This window comes from Peromyscus eremicus, chromosome 7 (assembly GCF_949786415.1).
Source record: "Peromyscus eremicus chromosome 7, PerEre_H2_v1, whole genome shotgun sequence".
Classification (NCBI taxonomy): domain Eukaryota; kingdom Metazoa; phylum Chordata; class Mammalia; order Rodentia; family Cricetidae; genus Peromyscus; species Peromyscus eremicus.
The window spans coordinates 115,147,930-115,166,694 of NC_081422.1; the positions used below are offsets into that span (position 1 = coordinate 115,147,930).

At 48.5% G+C, this 18,765-nt stretch overlaps 1 protein-coding gene across 4 annotated transcripts in view; it reads right to left on the reverse strand.

Moving 5' to 3' along the window:
* Ulk4 (unc-51 like kinase 4) overlaps window positions 1–18,765 on the reverse strand; it is a 312,713-nt gene that overhangs the window by 285,351 nt on the left and 8,597 nt on the right. For 2 of the 4 annotated variants that reach the window (XM_059268917.1, XM_059268919.1), the window contains exons 3-14: window positions 16,976–17,075; window positions 16,745–16,884; window positions 13,954–14,116; window positions 12,891–12,992; window positions 12,269–12,352; window positions 10,726–10,801; window positions 8,388–8,480; window positions 6,379–6,497; window positions 6,221–6,290; window positions 4,401–4,494; window positions 3,313–3,417; window positions 962–1,022 (exon numbers count right to left, since the gene is read on the reverse strand). In XM_059268917.1, the coding sequence (XP_059124900.1) occupies window positions 962–1,022; window positions 3,313–3,417; window positions 4,401–4,494; window positions 6,221–6,290; window positions 6,379–6,497; window positions 8,388–8,480; window positions 10,726–10,801; window positions 12,269–12,352; window positions 12,891–12,992; window positions 13,954–14,116; window positions 16,745–16,884; window positions 16,976–17,075 (1,207 nt within the window). Of the gene's footprint in view, window positions 1–961; window positions 1,023–3,312; window positions 3,418–4,400; window positions 4,495–6,220; window positions 6,291–6,378; window positions 6,501–8,387; window positions 8,481–10,725; window positions 10,802–12,268; window positions 12,353–12,890; window positions 12,993–13,953; window positions 14,117–16,744; window positions 16,885–16,975; window positions 17,076–18,765 lie in introns of all 4 variants that reach the window. The other 2 variants (XM_059268918.1, XM_059268916.1) reach the window with 1 other exon arrangement.

Sequence of the window (18,765 nt, forward strand, 5' to 3'; positions counted from 1 at the left end):
TCCATCTATAGACAGAGTCATTTATAAAATTACAAATGTGGGGCTGGAGGGATGGCTCAGAGGTTAAGAGCACTGGCTGTTCTTCCAGAGGTCCTGAGTTCAATTCTCAGCAACCACGTGGTGGCTCACAGCCATCTGTAATGAGATCTGGTGCCCTCTTCTGACAAGCGGGCAGAACACTGTATACATAATAAATCTTTTTCAAAAACATTACAAATGTTCTCTAACTCTCAGGGGAAGGACTGAGTGACACCCTGGGTTTTCATGCAAAGGTCCTTGGTTCTGGCCACACTTGGTGCTGCTTCACTTTGGTCCCTCAAAACATCCCTCCTTGGGGCTCACTCTTGGTTTGCATCCACGAGCTTGACCTGTACAGACTTTGAAGTTGGTTTCTTTAAGTCTGCATCTATTCTGTTCATTGTGAATTTGGTCCCAATCACAGAGTGCCCGAGTCAAAGTGGAGAATTGGTCCACTAAAAAGATAAACCCAAAGTACACCTAAATTTCTGAGGTTCCCTCCAGGTAAGACATTCATAGGCTGAAGGGAAACAAACCACAGCTTTTAAGGGTCTCTACTCAGACACCATCCCCACTGGCTGTGGTGAGCCACGCCCCCACAGGGGTCAGCCACCCAGTCCTGCTCCCTATTGTCCTGATCCCTTAAACACAGCCCCAAACTTCTGACTGTTGGCACTCACACAGCACCATGCAAGACAGGGCAGAAGACTCTCCCCCAGCACCCCAGGAGCTTTCCCACCCTCAAGAGGGCGTTGGCCCAGAGGAAAGTCAACAGCTGACAAAGACACATTTGCAGGTGACTTCCGCTGTACAGGGTGCAGCCCGAAAGCACTGACAAGAAAATAGGCAATTAGTTATTCTTTACACAAATATTCTGTTTGCAAGTAAATAAAGTTCATATTTACATCTGTTTACAAAGGTTTGATGAGCCGCACGACCTTACCAGAATATGCCGGTAGGTGCAAGATTTTTGGATCAAACTTGACTGCAGGTTGTTTCATTATCTACGGTAGGAAAAACGCTGTTGAGAAACCTCCTCAACTCAACAGTTGCCCTGCACCACAGACCAACAAGGCCAAAAATGAACAATATGAATCTTAACTGTCATCAAAGGGATCCAGGCCAGGTGTGGGACACCCTCAGTGGCCCCAGCCCCAGGAGGTACAGGCAGGGGGGCTGAGAGTGGGCTGCAGAGCGAGACCCTATCTCAAAGCACCCGCAAGGAAAAGAATTCAACAGTGCCAGTGGAGATTAAAAGACATAAAGATAGATTGCTTCTTTCCATTTCAACCAATATCTTAAGACAAAGCCTCACAGGAGCTCTGCCCGTCAACTGGCTAATCTGCCTCTCATTAGAAATCAGGGCATCTGAAAAGTATCTATCTACTGGGTCCTGCCCTAAGGAGTGCAAAGTCATTGAACATGTGACCCTGCAGTCAGAGATCTGAGACTCTGAATGGGAAACAAGGCAAACAGCTGTTAAACAATAAAATTCTTAATATTCAACAATTCAAAACAGGCAGGACAAAATTACAGACAGATACTTCAAAGACAAAAACTTCTTAAAAACAAAGAAGCAAGTAGTTAGGCTGATGTGACATGGACATGGTCAGTGGGAGGGTGGAAGGTGGGCTGAGGTCTTGATGTGGCGTGGACAGGGTCAGTGGACGAAAATCAGACTGAGGTGTAAAAGGACAGTCAGGACTTGGCGGTATTTGAGAAGGGAAGAGCCATTCCAGAAGATAGTAACACGTAAATAGTTTATCACACACTTCATTTGAGAAATGGAAGTTTAGATCAGTGGGCCCTACACCTTGAGAGCTAAACACGCCTTCTGCAGAACTCTGTGTGTGCCTTAACACTCACGACTGACAGCGTTCTTGACAAAAATGATGAAATGACAGTCTTTCTCCAATCTGATGCTGTAATTCATGTTATTCCAATGACGAGAAAAGCTCAGAGAGATTTTAACGAAAAACACTCCACAAAATACCTGACTACCACTCAGCAGAGAGTGTCCCCGGCTGTGACAGACAGGGACAGACTACAGGAGATGGAGGAGGCTCAAGGGTGACAAAGGACATCAGAGGTACAGTGTGTGGAATCAGTGGGAGCACTGAGGCCATTAACTCAGGACTGCTAACCCAAGGGCCTCAGGAGACTCAGGGTGGGCAGAGTAATAAACAAGCAAGGCCTCCTCGAACCCCGAACCTTCTCCCTGAGTCTAAAACTAACTTTTAAAATATAGTTTTAAAATGTTTAGATAAAAATAGTTTAAGGCCAGGCAGTGGTGGTGCACACCTTTAATTCCAGCACTTGGGAGGCAGAGGCAGGCAGATCTCTGAGTTTGAGGCCAGCCTGGGCTACACAGAGAAACTCTACCTGTGAGGGGGAGGCAGGGCTAAAAAACAAACATTTCTCAGAAACCTTGAGTAAGGAAATAAAGGAAGAGACTCCCAGCCAATAGAACCCCAGGCTGCTCTGAAAAGCCCACTGGAGAACACTCCACTACACATCAGGCCTAGTGAATCCAGACTCTGCCAGACTCTGACTCATGGGAGACTCCATTCTGGGAGATGGTTATGTAAGGCAAAGGCTGTCTACCTAGGAAATCAACATGCTCCACAAGAGCAATTTGGAAATTCCACAAATTAATTAGCAGAAAGGACAAAACAGAGTGAGAGGCAGAAGGTGAGTGTAGGGGGCTGGAATTCAAAGTGACGGACAGAGACGATGCTTTACAGAGTCCTCGTCACCCTCAGCGACACACTGTTGTTACAGAAGCAGAGAGCACACTAGGAGCTGAGACCCCAGGCCACACTGTCCCCATCAGTCTGGACACCATGTAAGAGACCGGGTCTGTGTGACCTGCCCGCTCTTCCCCAGCCAGTGAGCCCTGCTCAGCCACACCCTAGTGACCTGAGCATCTAGTGGGACCGAGAGCTGAGGTCTGGGGTCTGGAGGTTGGTGGCCCTCCTCAGCATGTGACAAGTGTGATTAAGCAGGATGAAAAATCCCCACTGCAGAGGTGTGTGAGCTGAGAGCAGAGGGCTGCAGAGTGCCCACTGCAGGGGTGTGCGAGCTGAGGGAGACCTGCAGAGTGCCCACTGCAGAGGTGTGTGAGCTGAGAGCAGAGGGCTGCAGAGTGCCCACTGCAGGGGTGTGCGAGCCGAGGGAGGGCAGCGGGCTGCAACTGTGGCCATGTGGCATGCAGGACAGGAAACAGTCAGTGAGGCAAGAATGTTCTGACATGCCCTCCCCCACCCTCCCCCAAATCCTCGAGTCTCTCTGCACCTTGGGGTTGTCGATAATTGGGGTAATCACAAGATCCGAGTCCGTGTAGATCAGCTCTCTCATCTGTGACTCCAGGGCCCCCTGGCTCAGATGCCCACATGTCATCTGGAACAAGGACAAAAGTCACACTTGGATTTATAATGCAGAGTGACAGGCCAGCTGCTGAGGAGGGCGGGCTGTGTCGATGAACTTCAAGTGCCATGGGGACACCATCAGCCTGGCTGATCATCACACAAATCCTGAACTGTACGTGTTGTTCCCATTTCATACATGAAAATGTCTCAGAAAGCCACTGACCAGTCACACCAACAGCCCTCACCGCTGACTGACCAGTCACACCAACAGCCCTCACCACTGGGCTGGTCAGGGCTGCACTGCCAACCTCCCACACTGTGAGGTAAAGGCAACTTCACACTGGGTGGGGTTTGGCTTAGTTTTGTTCCTTATGATGGGTCCTGCTCTATTCTTCATCCACAAAACACATGACTACTTCTGTCTTACCGAATATTGAAGAAATTAAATTCTAGTATTTTAAAAGGTCTGGCTGAAGTGCTTGCTACTTTGCTCCTAAAGAAGTAAACACTAATATGTATATATTCTGCATTGTCTGTGGGGACATGCACAGGCACACAAATGCACATGCACACACCCACACATGCATGCACACACACAAACAATAATAAAACAATTAATGACGGTATGCTCTATGATTCCATTTACATGAAATGTCCAGAAGAGGCACACTTAGAAGAGCCACGGAGCAGGGGTGAGGAGAAGTGGAGGAGCCGGGGGCTGACAGCCAACAGTCACAGGCCTTCTTTGTAGGATAATGAAAAAGTTCTCAAACTGACTGTGGTGACTGCACACAACCTGTGACCCCAGTCAAAGCCCGTCAAGCGTCCACTTTAAATGGTGAACTGCATTTCATGTCAATTAAACCTCGATATATTCACTGCTGAAAAACACCTCGAAGCAGCTACCAGGGACCTGGCCATGGTCAATGTCACCATCACGGCAGGGTTCACAGATCAACTTATAATTGTTTTTATGAGCTTCTGTAATGTATCATAAATCCCATGGCTGCTCACCTTGGATAAAGGAGAGGTCTGTGGCGAGCTGGTGTCCTCACCCTCTCTGGGACTTAATCCCACCATGGCACTAGTCCTTGGAGTGGGCCGTGAACTGGAAAACAGGACAGCTTTCCATCAACGGTTACAGAAGCGATGCCCTCCACCCCCTCTCCCAGCAGGAAGAGCGACATGAGGCCTCCACGCCTCTTGCACAGGCACACAGCACAAAAAAGCTTGAAGCCTAATTTGTGTTTAATGACTCCATCATTTTTGTAGCGGCTTCTTTTGAAAAGTGTTATTGTGTGTGGGTACACGTGCCTCACTCTCGTGGAGGTTGGAGGACAGTTCTGCACAGTTGGTTCTCCCCCAACTCTGGTCTCTCCTCCCCAGCTCAGGTCTCCAGCTGTGTGGCCAACACCTTCACCTGCTGAGCATCTCATCAGCCCGGTAACTGCTGTGAGGGTCATGTTCTGGATAACCAGCTACTTATTTCTAGATTGCATGCTACATACAGTCTTTTCTTTTTGTAATATTTGCTACATGTATAATGTTTGATCAGCATCTGTTAATCATACTTAATAATGACATTTACAATGACACTTGTGTGCCTGTGCACACACACCTGTTACCCCATGGCTGGCCTCCCACTCTCCCTTTATCAGAGTCCACTTATAAACCTAAAATATGCTAGAGGTTGTACAGTTCTAAGAGTCAATTTAAAGTGCCTAAAGTAGATATAAATAAATTTAACATACTTTACACTCAAATACGCACAAAACAGATGAATACATTTTAATATATTATTATAGTTTCAAATGAAATAAAACTCCTCCTATTTAAAGGCTTTCTTTTTCTTTTACGACACTGAGGATTGAACCTCAGACTTTATGTGTTCCAAGCAAGCGCTCTACCAGAAAGACAGAGACCTGCACATCCAAAAAAATCTTAAATCTATTGAATGTGTTTTTCCATACATCGGCCCCTAATCACTTAAAGATAAACTGGGCTGTTGTTGTTGTTGTTTAATTCTTTCAATGGTTATAAATATTGCTTGTGCCTCACATAAAATATACTTCAAGAAAAACACAACACACAGGCTGCAGCATCACTCACTAGGAGTGCTCTTGCTTAGCATGTGTGATAGCCGGCATGCCTAGCATGTGTGATAGCCGGCATGCCTAGCATGTGTGGTACCCGGCATGCCTAGCATGTATGGTACCCGGCATGCCTAGCATGTGTGGTGCCCGGCATGCCTGGCATGTGTGATAGCAGGCATGGATGGAAGAAAGGCAGTGGGAAGAGAGGAAGGAAGGAAGGAGGGGACTCCAACAAAAGGAGCAGAATACAGCCCGTCCTTTCTATAAAACCTTATCCAAATAAGGGGCCTGGACTTCTGAAATTTTAAATTCATTTTTATCAGAACATAAAGTTCCAAAAGAAAAGATTTTAATATTTACAAATACAAAAAGAATAAGCAGCTTTATAAAATTATATGTATATGTGTGTCTATGCACATGAGTACAGTGCCCAAGGACACCAGAAGAGGGCGTCTCATCCCATGGAGCTGGAGTTACAGATGGTTGTGAGCTGCCCAATGTGAGTCCTGGGAACTGAACTTGGATCCTCTAGGAGAGCAGCAAGCACTCTTAACCACTGATCCATTTCTCCAGACCCAAAATAGACAATTTTTAAAATATATACAAAATCTAGATTCCCCCGGGCAGCAGTTCACTGTGGAATGAAGGTGGCGGGTGGTACAAACACCATCCTCTATCTCTAACAGTCTGCCCCCAGGACGGCACCTGTCCTCACTCTTCTCACAGCTGGGTTTTACATACCTGAGGAGAAATATGGATTCATTCAGCTGGCCCCCTGTGGCACTCTTGGGCCTCAGCTCAGTCGGGTTGTCTGCGGTAGAAGAGTAATATGTTATCCAGAAGGGACAGAAATCACCAAGAGAAGAACACAACACACAGAGACGCGAACCAAGCCTTACCTAGCCTGAAAGACGGGCTGAGCCGAGAAGCCGCCTTCTGCCCTTTCCCTTGTCCATTCTGAGGGCTTTGCAAAAGCTCCCTGGAATCCTGTGGTCCAGAACATTCCATGACATTTCTGCTGCTGGACAGGAAAAATCAGCACAAGCTCACTTCAGACTCCCTTTGGTTTTGTGAATAGCACAGAAGGTGTCCAACATGACTGCACGATGTCTTAGCCTACCAAGTCACGGAACTGGGCAAACACAATTTCCCAATGGGCAGCTACAGTCAGCCTTTCTAGAGGTGAGGCATCTAGACCTACAGGTCTAAAAACCCTTTCTCTGACAAACAGTCAGTAGCAGACAGACAGACACCAGAGCCTGGAGTACGTCAAAAATCAGCATTAGGTTTCCCTTCCTGTCACTTGGCCTGGGGTCAAAGTTGGCAAGCCATGGAAACTAGCTGTAAGAGAAGCTGGTCTGTTGATGCCCCAACGAAGAGAAGTGAGGGGTTGCTGAGGCGGAAGAGGGCAGAGAAATCCCCTGTTTGCTCTAGTTTCTTTTATCCCTGTTCATCTGCTGCTAGGAAACCCTGAAACTGCCCCCTGGGGACAGCAGTAGCTGCTGGCCACTGCCTGATGCTCTGAGAGGAATCCTCTCTCTGGCAGAAAGCTAGGATGCCAGGAACATGAGCCACATCCCCACCCCACCCCATTCCTTCCTGCCCTTCCACCATCCCAAAGGCATCCAGCAAGACATACTTCCCGAGGGGTCAGAATATCAGGTTGGCTCCATGTTTAAAGGCCTACTACCCTAATCTCTCACAGTAACTGCAGGACTGGGGAGTAAGACCATCTTGTCCTACCTAGCGTTCGCTCAGACTGAAAGACGGCTGTTCCAAAGCCTCCAGCCCACATCATCAAACCAAACAAGCAAAGACAGTGCTTTCAGCCCGAAACCCAAGGAAGGAGGCTGGCTTCCGTCACTGCCAACACAAGTGTGCCACTCAAAGTCCTCACAAGAACAGTACATCAGAAAAACAAACAAGACACAGACTGAAAAGGAAGAATCGCATCATGCAGCAGCAAATGGAAACACTTTGATTTCTAATTTAGAATATAGGGAATTATCATCAATAGAGGGGTCTTTTTCAGCTTTCTAAATGTCTGTGTGTGTGTTGTCCAGTATTTATACCCTACAGCTGTGATAGGACAGCATAGCAGGGGTATTCTCTCCTTCCTGCCCCATAAATCCTCCCTGTTCCCCTTTTTCTCTCCTCCCCCCACCACACACACACACACACACACACACACACACACACACACACACACACTTTGCACACTTTGGAGATGAGGAACTAAAGGTCAGAGGTATCCTGGCTTGCTGACACCAACAGTCAAGGCCTGGAGCCCAATCTGCTGACACCACCTCAGCTTCTCTAAGTGATGCTGGCCCGAAGGTAGAACTCTGGCCCAGCTCTGAGGCTCCACAGAGCAGAGGACAATAGTGAGAATGTGGTGGCTGCACCCTGCGTCACAGACACTCATGATCAACAAACTCCTGCCTCTCTACACAACACACTGAACTTGGTAAGATTAAAAACAATTAGCAGTCACTTACCACTGAGCCAACCGGCCGCGAGGGGTGGCAGGGGGGGGGGCACGGCTCGGCCAACATTGGTGAGCAATGGGGGAGTCGGCCACCACCACCCCTGTGCCTACCGTCTGACACTGAGAGATTTCATAACAACAATGCGATGCCTGGGCAGGGCACACTAGATGACTGTGTCACACATGACCACCACATCCTTAGTGCTTTGAACTAACTTGGGGTCACTTGGGTACGCAGCCACAGAAGGCTGGCAGGAAAGCCCTCCACACTCAGGCTGACAACTCCATTTTGACATTTCCAGAAAATGAACAAAACGGAGAACTGATACATCATGACTAAACCTGTCCTGAGGAGTCCTAATTAAGCAGATGTTAGGTACCACCGACCAGTCGGCAGAGCGGCACCAGGCAGGGCACTACCTGAAGATGCAGTCCTCAGAGGCTGAGGCCAAGTCTTCTCTCCGCAGGGCGTCCTTCCAGAAGGAGTGCTGCAGGACTCCCTCCCACGATAATCTTTAGGAAACACAGGGGCACAGCTCATGAAGGGAATCCAGACCTGACCCACAGTGTGTCATCAGACCCCAACATTCACCAACATCACCTCTCAAGTTGCTTATGTCACTCTTTCGGTGTGAAATTAATATTCCTTAGCAAAAGGAAAAAGTCAGAAACCTTAACGGCTATAGAACAAAACTAAGGATTTGGAGTTTCAAGTTCACAACCCTCACAATCCACTAAGCCTAATAAAAAAGTTCTTAGGTTTTCCAACCAATGTAGGAAGGGACGCTATCGTCAATTTGAAATTTTAAGATAAATCACTAAATATCAAATTACAGTTCTGTCCCCCTTTATCTTACTAAGTGATCAAGATCGTTTTAGTTGGCTGTGTGGCTGGAATGTGAGCTGTCCCCGAGATCTGTGTGCACACTCATTCCCTGCTGGTGGTTGTTCAGAGAGGCTGTGGAGCCTGCAGGAGGAGGGGCCTAGCTGGGAGGAAGTGGGTCGTGGGGGTTGATGGACAGGCCTGGACATTTCCTAACCTGGTCCCACTCCTTGTCTGCTCTCTGCTTCCTGACTGGAGACACAATGTGACCAGCTGCCTCATTTCTGGCTGCTGCCCCTCCCCACCATGAAAACCTCGGTCCTCGCCTCAACTGTGAGGCCGAGTCAGCCCTTCTCCTTCACTTGATTTGAAGCTTGTCACTGCGGCAAGAAGCATCCCTATGGAGCTGAGCCCCTAACTGTCCAAGTGTGCAAGTGTGCACACTGCACCCAAGGGAACTGAGCCCCTAACTGTCCAAGTGTGCAAGTGTGCACACTGCACCCAAGGGAACTGAGCCCCTTACTGTCCAAGTGTGCAAGTGTGCACACTGCACCCAAGGGAACTGAGCCCCTAACTGTCCAAGTGTGCAAGTGTGCACACTGCACCCAAGGGAACTGAGCCCCTTACTGTCCAAGTGTGCAAGTGTGCACACTGCACCCAAGGGAACTGAGCCCCTAACTGTCCAAGTGTGCAAGTGTGCACACTGCACCCAAGGGAACTGAGCCCCTAACTGTCCAAGTGTGCAAGTGTGCACACTGCACCCGAGGGAACTGAGCCCCTTAATGTCCAAGTGTGCAAGTGTGCACACTGCACCCAAGGGAACTGAGCCCCTAACTGTCCAAGTGTGCAAGTGTGCACACTGCACCCAAGGGAACTGAGCCCCTAACTGTCCAAGTGTGCAAGTGTGCACACTGCACCCAAGGGAACTGAGCCCCTTACTGTCCAAGTGTGCAAGTGTGCACACTGCACCGAAGGGAACTGAGCCCCTAACTGTCCAAGTGTGCAAGTGTGCACACTGCACCCAAGGGAACTGAGCCCCTAACTGTCCAAGTGTGCAAGTGTGCACACTGCACCGAAGGGAACTGAGCCCCTAACTGTCCAAGTGTGCACACTGCACCCAAGGGAACTGAGCCCCTTACTGTCCAAGTGTGCAAGTGTGCACACTGCACCCAAGGGAGCTGAGCCTCTTACTGTCCAAGTGTGCAAGTGTGCACACTGCACCCAAGGGAACTGAGCCCCTTACTGTCCAAGTGTGCAAGTGTGCACACTGCACTCAAGGGAACTGAGCCCCTAACTGTCCAAGTGTGCAAGTGTGCACACTGCACCCAAGGGAGCTGAGCCCCTTAATGTCCAAGTGTGCAAGTGTGCACACTGCACCCAAGGGAACTGAGCCCCTTAATGTCCAAGTGTGCAAGTGTGCACACTGCACCCAAGGGAGCTGAGCCCCTTAATGTCCAAGTGTGCAAGTGTGCACACTGCACCCAAGGGAGCTGAGCCCCTTACTGTCCAAGTGTGCAAGTGTGCACACTGCACTGAAGGGAGCTGAGCCCTTTACTGTCCAAGTGTGCAAGTGTGCACACTGCACCCAAGGGAGCTGAGCCCCTTACTGTCCAAGTGTGCAAGTGTGCACACTGGGCGGAAGGCAGCAGAGCTCAGTGGAAGGATAGACACTCCCTCCAACATCCAAAGAATACAGGGAGGAACAAGAGGATTCTGAGGAAGAGGAAGAGGAGGTGGAGGGAAAGAGAGGAAGGAGGCGCAGGTGGTGTTGATCTGTGATCACAGTGCAGGAGGCTGGGGAGGGACCAATCTGAGCCATACATGAAAACCCTCATCTCAAAAAAAAGAGGGTGAGAGGGGAGGGGAGGGAAAAACTTTATATCCGTGTAAGGGAAAGCAGGTCTCCACTCCTCACCCACACAACGCTGTCCGTACCTTTTCTGAGGATCCTTCTGTAGTAATCCATCCAGCAAATTAATGAAATCTGAGGATGCTTTGGGGAATGAAGAATCTGCAAACAAAAGATTTTTCCAAAATGAAGTGGTGAGAGGAACCTACAAACGTGGACTTTGTTACTGGCCATCAGCAACATCTAAAGCAACAGCATCTAAGCCTTCAGACTTTAACAGACAGACTGAACCCATGAACCACAGTACAGCGTGTGAGTCACAGAGGACCAGTGTGCAGAGCAGAGACACAAACCTCTAACCCAGATCTCACATGTGCATCTCCACGACTCGGTTTTAACTGCCCCAGAACATCCCGTCCCTGAAATAATGGCACTGAGGGTTGCCAGCCAGAGCCTCCCACCAGGTCTTCAGTGGTTAGCTGGACCTTATTCTCTGAAACATTCCTAATTTTGCCAGCTTTTGTTGCAGGAATCTTAAAAGTTCTTATTAATAAAATCAAACCTGAGCCAGGTATTGGGGTGAAATGCTGGATGGTCAGAGAGACAGAACAGGCCACAGCTAACCTCACCTGGCCAACTTCTCAGCTGGTCTTGTTTCCTCAGACTGGAAGCCTCTGTGTCCTCATATCCGAATGGCTCTCAGCTGAACTGTGCTGCTAGAAGCCTGAAAGCTTAACCAGCCAAATGCTTCTAGTTTCTGGTCCTCACGCCTTATATACCTTTCTGCCTTCTACCACCACTCGCTGGGATTAAAGGCGTGAGTCACCATGCCTGGCTGTTTCCAATGTGGCCTTGAACTCACAGAGATCCAGAGGGATTTCTGTCTCTGGAACGCTAGGATTAAAGGTGTGAGTGCCACCATTTTCTAGCCTCTGTATCTAGTGGCTGTTCTGTTCTCTGACCCCAGATAAATTTATTAGGGTGCACAATATTTTGGGGAACACAGTACCACCACAAGCTTGGCTCTGTAATTCACTGTAACTCTGATCCTGGCAACCCCTCCCTTCTTTGGAAAAATGTCACCAGGAACTAACAACAGTGAGCACTGGGACATGACGGAACTGTCCCCATTCTGTGGGTCTCACAGATGCACTGTGACCATCTCCAGTCATGGGTGGAAGAAGTGGCCAGGACAATATGACCTAAGAAACAGCTGGGTACCCTGTCATGGAGCATCAATACGCACAGAATGCTGGCTACCGTGGCTACAGTCTGAGGTCAAGCTCTGTGCAATGAGCCACAGCTGTACGGAAGTATTTGCACTCACCAATAGGAGAACTGAGAAATGCTTCACTTCTTCCTACTGAGAAGCAACCCTGAAATAATCATATGGGGCAGGAACACACACACAGACTTTCAACAGACTTCTTGTGCTAATTCGTGTTTTTAAATGAGGGAAGCTGTTAGTATGACTTGGTTTTCACTTCCAATATTGAAAACAGGGAATAAAATGTACTGATTTGAAGCTGTTATCACGTGTAGCTTTGAGGGCTGTGATTTGGTGAAAACAGCCTAGGTGAAGGTGGGCTTCCAGTCAGGTAAGATCATTCATTGGCTGTGCTCACCTACCCTTTGGGACCGGCGGCAATGGGTCTTCATACAGAATCTTCTCAATTAACTCTGACACGGTTTCTGAGAAGAATGGAGGCTTGCCTGAAATCACATGAACTTGCAGATCAGTTTGCCATCCACACTAATCCCAAGCTTAATTACAGGTATCCCAGGGGAATGTACACTATCGTACACAGAATTTACATGATTTGTGGGGAAAGGCAATACCTGACAAGCACACCAGGCTATGAACTTCCATCCTTCTCAAATGCAAAAGTAGTTTTCCAAGTCAATACTCAAGTTCACACAGAGTAAGCACCATGAGCAAGGGTCTCATCAGCCCTCAATACATTGGAGTCATTGGCTCACAAGCCACAGTCTGACTTTCTACTAATATTCTCCAATGGTCAGGCACACTTCAACACTGCAGATAATTATGAAGAATCACTACCAGTCAGAATGCTCACAAGCCTTCCTAAATCTAACATTAAGCAATTAAGTTCAAACTGTTTATACAAAAATTGTCTAAAACCAGTTTTGAGATACCTGCTAGGTCAGGCACTTGAAAACAACACACAAAACTCAGTTTGCTCTTGGTTTTAGTACAGTTTTGATTTTATAATGAACCAAACACCATCACCTGAGAACATTTCATAAAGCAGACAGCCCAAAGACCAGAGGTCACTGGCAACAGAAAAGTCTGTTCCCTTCATGATTTCCGGTGCCGCATATATTGGGGAGCCTGAAAACCAAAGACAAGAACAGCTTGGTTAGGCATCTGAGTTATCTCCAGCACAAAGAGCCACAGAGATGGAAAGACACAGGGAAATATAGCACGTACCATAAGGATAGAATTTCTGGGAGCCAGTGAGATGGCTCAGTGGCCAGAGGTACTTGACACCAAGACTGAGGACCTGAGTTCAAGCCCCCGGACCCGCACAACAGAAGAGAACTGACTCCTTCAAGCTTCCCTCCGACCTCCACTCACGGTGGCACAGACATGCCCACATATCCACTCCTCTGTGTGTGTGTGTGTATGTGTGTATGTGGGTGCATGCGCATCAAATGTAGGTAGAAGCTAGATGTTGACTTGACATTTGGTGACTTCCTCAGTCACTCTCCTTGTTTTTTTGAGACAGGGTCCCTCACTGAACCTGGAAGTTGCTGGTTTGACTAGAATGTCTGCGCAGCAAGCCCCAGGGATCCTCCTGTCTCTGCTCCCCTGGACTGGGATTACAGATGTGTGCAGCCACACCTGGCTCTTCTTACATGGTTTAGGAGACCAGACTCAGGTCCTCCTGATCATTCACAAGCACTTCACTCCTTGAGTACCCCAGCCATAGGCACAGTAACCCTGATGCCACTGACACCATCTCCCTGTCAAATCCCTCTGCCAAGAACACGCCTGGAGGATCTGCCTGGACTGCGAAGATCAGCCCCTCAACAGGGTTGAGCACACTGCAGGAGCCACTGGTGTGTGCCAGGTACATTCTGAGAGCTGACTGAGTCGGCCCTGCTCTGGGGAGTGGTGACAAGACATTATGTAAGACCTCTCCTGCTGACACACCGTTAGAGACGCAGGGAGACTTTAGGCCAAAGACAAAGCTACTCTTCGTCCAGAATCCTGTCTTGTTTCTCACGCAGTGTGGCAGTAGCGAAGCATGTGGTTTGGGTCATGGCATGTGAGCTGCCCGACCACCTACCTCTGACCCGGTTTTTTATGCCCTTCTTCAGCGTGTTTTCTCCATTGTCACCGCCTCCTTCTTCTGCGGCCACCACAGCAAAGAACTCCTCCAGACTCTCTCCTTCCACCCTCGCCAGGCAGAAATTGCTGAACTTCAGTGTGCCAGGCCCTTCCAAGAGTATCTAGGAAGGTGGAAAATTGTCAGTGTCTTCAGACAGGTTTGGAGGGACCTCTCCTGACCGTGCCCAGGGCGTTGCAGCCTTCTTGCCGTGTGATGGCTCAGAAATATGCTGACACACTATGCTTTGAAAAAGAAGCCAATGAACTACAGAAATGATCCTGAGAGTTGTGGTTAAAATAAAACTGGGAGCTGCTCCCTCAAAAACCAGCCAGCATGACATCTTAGTAACAGCAGAATCAAAGCTGACACTGTCCTCTCTCAAATATCCATTCTCAGACACCGTGGAGCCACCAAGGAGCCTTGGGTTCTGAGAAAGAGACGAACAGACAGGCTGCATTATGAGATAAAGAATAAAGGTAAAGATGGCCGGCACTCTGTATCCTCAAACCCACAAAGTCAAACAACTGTGCATCAAGAAATTTGGGGGAAGATTTTCTGATGTGCACAAGTTATGTAAGGCAAACACAGCATCTGATGTATAGGCCTGGAGCATTGTGGGACGTGGGTGTTTGACAGGGCTCAAGGCCAATCCCCAAGAACACACAGAGTGAGAGAGAGTCTAAAGATCCACCTGCTGTGTGGGTCAAGAAAGGACATGTAGAGAGGGGTTTTAAACTGAGTGACCACAGCTAGTGCAGGCCTGTAGACTTGGCCCAGGTGACCTCCTACCCACTGCGTGACCCTAGGGGTATGGCAGCCCCTGGAATCCTGCTTCTCATGCTACAACAGGGAAGGAAGGACCCTGCTTTTTCGGCTCTGTGGGGACTCATGGGAGTCTCACAGATAAAGGGCTGGGACTGACTCAAGTTGGCCAACGCCCTGTGTGATCAGAAGTTGGCTGTGGATTGTCGAACCATCCCAGGAAACAGCATCATTTCCAGCCATGTTGCCGCTGGACAACAACAGTGACGGGCCTGGTGACCTTCTGGTGAGAGCAGTTTAAAGTTGGCCTTAACTCCTAGACACTAACGCTCACTAAAGGAGCCAGCCAACCCACCACAGTGGCCTCTGACTCCACCATCAGCGTCCTCTGGAGACCTGTTCAAACACAGACTGCCATCCAGCATGTCCTAACCCCACAGCTCCGAAATTGTTCAAAACAGCAGCCACTGGTAACACACAGGCCAAGGGTGGGGCAGTGTCTCAATAAAACTTTATCAGCAGAAACAGAACGCTGCCCAACTCTCTCCAAACCCTGGTTTTCTAGAGCAGTTTACATTACAGACCCTCCTGCAAAGTTTTGCAGTAACTGCATTAACTGTCCCACAGAGGGCTAAGCAAACGACAGCCTCGGGCCCAAAGCTCACATCCCCACTTGTTTTCACACAGCTGTGAACAAAGAGCTTTTTAAATCTTTCTTAAAAATAAGTAAAAATTGTATGCTTTTTTTGGTGGTGAGAGGTTGTTTTAGGTTTTGTTTTGTTTTCGGTTTGTTTGTTTGTTTTTTGTTTTTGTTTTTGTTTTTGCCCAGGCCGTTCTGAATCTCATTATGTATATCATACTAGCCTTGAACTTACAGCAATCCTGCTGCCTCAACCCTTAAGTGCTAGGATTGCAGGTATGAGCCATCATGCCCAGCTCTAAATGGTATTTCTTTTGTTGTTGTTGTTCTTGTTTTTTCATTTTGTTTTGTTTTATTTTATTTTTCAAGACAGGGTTTCTCTGTGTAGCCCTGGCTGAACTAGAATTCATTCTGTAGACCAGGCTGGCCTCGAACTCACAGAGATCCACCTGCCTCTGCTTCCTGGGTGCTGGGATTAAAGGCGTGCGCCGCTACTGCCCGGCAAGAAGAGAGGCAGTATTTCTTAATATGCGGAAATTCTGTAAAATTCAAATTTCAAAGTCTATAATGACACCCACACATTTGCATATTGTCCTAGCTGCTTCTGCACAATGACAGCTGAGTGGCTGCAGACCTGGTTTAGGTTTGTGAGTATTCCAAGCAAAAGTTACCAAGTATTTCACAAGATCACCACTGAGTTTTCCTTTCAGTTTTCTTGTTTGGCTCCCACCCCTTCCTTTTTAGTTCCTTCTTCATATACAGATGGTGACAAAGCAAAGCCACAAACCAAACACTCAGCTTCCACTTTGCTACACAAAGGACAAGAAAATTCAGGCCAGTGACGCGTGCAACCCCTAAGCGTGTGGCTTACGCAACAGTGCAGGATGCCACTTGAACACACTGCAAATACCACAGAGGAGAAAGCTACAGAGTGAGGTCGTGACTCAGGCAGGATCACACCAGCTTCCAGAGTCTGCCTGGGGCCAACCAGAGAGCTGAGCAGGCTCACTACGCTTGAACACAAACACAGGGGCATCTACTCATGGAAAACAAAACATTGTCTGTGCAGTCAGGAACAGTACACAGTCAAGAATGCTACTGTCAAACCAAAGGCGTGGCCATAACTGAGTACTGGGGTTTAAGTGCTAGGAGAATACTGTATGGGGCTCATCACTCACAGCACACAAAGCAAATGAAAAATCAGAGACCTCTGCAGCAAAGAACTCTGTCCCAAAAGCTACTTAAATAGGCACCTATACATAGGTGCTATAGGTTTCCTTTTATTTTATTGAGAAGGCCTTTGGAATTGAGACATGAGGCATGAGGAAGTCAGAACTCAGGAGTTACCTTCCCAGGAGTAAGGTCACAAAAGAGGATGCCAAGCCTGTGCAGATGGTGCAGCCCTGTGACCAAATCCACCCCAAACTCTCTCACGACATCTTCTGGGAGGTTCTCGTCCTGAGCAATCACAGTTTCTAAAGAACCACCTAAGGGAAATGAGCTTAGATCAGCCACATCCACATCCATCATGGCTCCCCCAGCCAGCACTGTGTCTGGCTCAGCCTCCCCTGCTCCTACCTGTGCACAGCTCCACCACCATCCAGAGATGATTGCTGGTCTCGTACCATTCATGGAACGTCACAATGTTCTTGTGTTTGATTTCGTGGGTGAGACGGACCTACAAAACACACAGCGCTCACTCGGCATCTCACTGCAACTGGAAAGGCAGACAAACTGTGGGGTTTATCTACAGCCATCAGAAGTGTTGGTTCCCAAGGGCGGCCACGGGGAAAGGCAAGGGACCTTAAGGAACAAAACAAGCGTGCCAGCGCTAACTGCAAAGGACTATTTATGGTAAATGGGTGAAAGTAACATCAATATAGCCACTGCTGAGGGAGGAACCACAGTGTTCTGTGATTCTGCGATGGCGCTAAGTCCCAATACGTCCAGTGGAGGTTGAAAACATCATAATCTGAAGGCAAATTTAGTGTGTTTCCCTCACCCACAGACCTAGCTCAGCCTCACCAGCCATAAGCACACTCAGCCGTAGGCACAACATTTACTTTACAATAAACTATATCATAGCTCACACACACACCCAGGTGCTTTGTGGACATGGTGGAATAAGAAAAGAAACAAAGTCTAAAATGTGCCCTGGGATTCTCCTCCTATCCATGACTACATGGCAGACAGAGCTGTGGATCTCACCTCTGCCTGGCCACACAGGACAAACTACCCTAGACCCACCTGCCTCAGCCACCTGCGCTCCCCACCCATCTACACAGTCTGTCCCTCCTGTGCTGTTTATGAGTCCCTGCCAAAGGCTGCTGGGGGCTGACCTGACATCCACTTCACCTGTGTTCATAGAAGAGCAGCTTTGGAAGGCCCAAGGCAACCTCATGCCTATTTGGAAAACATTTCCTCACCTCCTGCAGACAGCAGCAATATGTTACTGAAAGTCACTGGCCCAGCCGGGCTGTGATGGCACATACCTTTAATCCCAACACTCAAGAGGCAGAGACAGACGGATGAACTGTGAGTTCAAGGCCAGCCTGGTCTACAGAGCAAGTTCCAGGACAGCCAGGGCTGTTACACAGAGAAGCCCTCTCTCGGGGGTGGGGGTGGGGGGTGGGGGGGGTGTCACTGGCTGAAATTTTCCAAGAAACTTCCAAAGGGGTTTTATTCAAGATGCCAATCCTGAGCAGACCTCCTCCTCCTCCTCCATTCCCAGCAAACTGCTAGGGCATGTGAGGCTGAAGAGACTTCAGAAGGACTGGAGTGCAGAGCCAGGCAATGAGGGCAAGCTGATGGTGGCAGATACACGGGCTGGACCTCCCTTACATGGAAGAAAACAAACACTTGGTGCTGAGGGCTGTGGAAGTATACAGCAGGTGACAACTGATGTTTGACAAGTCGACCCACCAGATGTGTAACTCCCTGATGGGGAGCCCCACCTGGCGAGGCCGTGGGGTCACTGGCTGTGGAAACCAGTTGTTTCCTGGCTGTAACTTTCTCAGGTGCCACCGTTATTATACCTCCCTGTAAGAACAGCTGTGGGCGCTTTCCACAGCCCTCTGTTAGTGTGTTTACATCTCTGGGCACTCAGTTAGCTGTGGATTTCTGTTTAAGCTGTATAATTCTGATGAACAGAAATATTGCCTGAATATTCTTCTTTACTGACACAGGAAAGTATTCTCAGTCTCAAAGACAGCCTTTTACATATTTTGCAAAAATCTTAGAACAAGTCCAATATAAACTAGCTGCCCCTACAGAATAGATACAAAGACTAGGATGGAAACTTGAAATCACATGGCCTGAGGCAAAGTTATCGATGACCGTGAGAGACCAGCTCCCACGATCCACTCAGG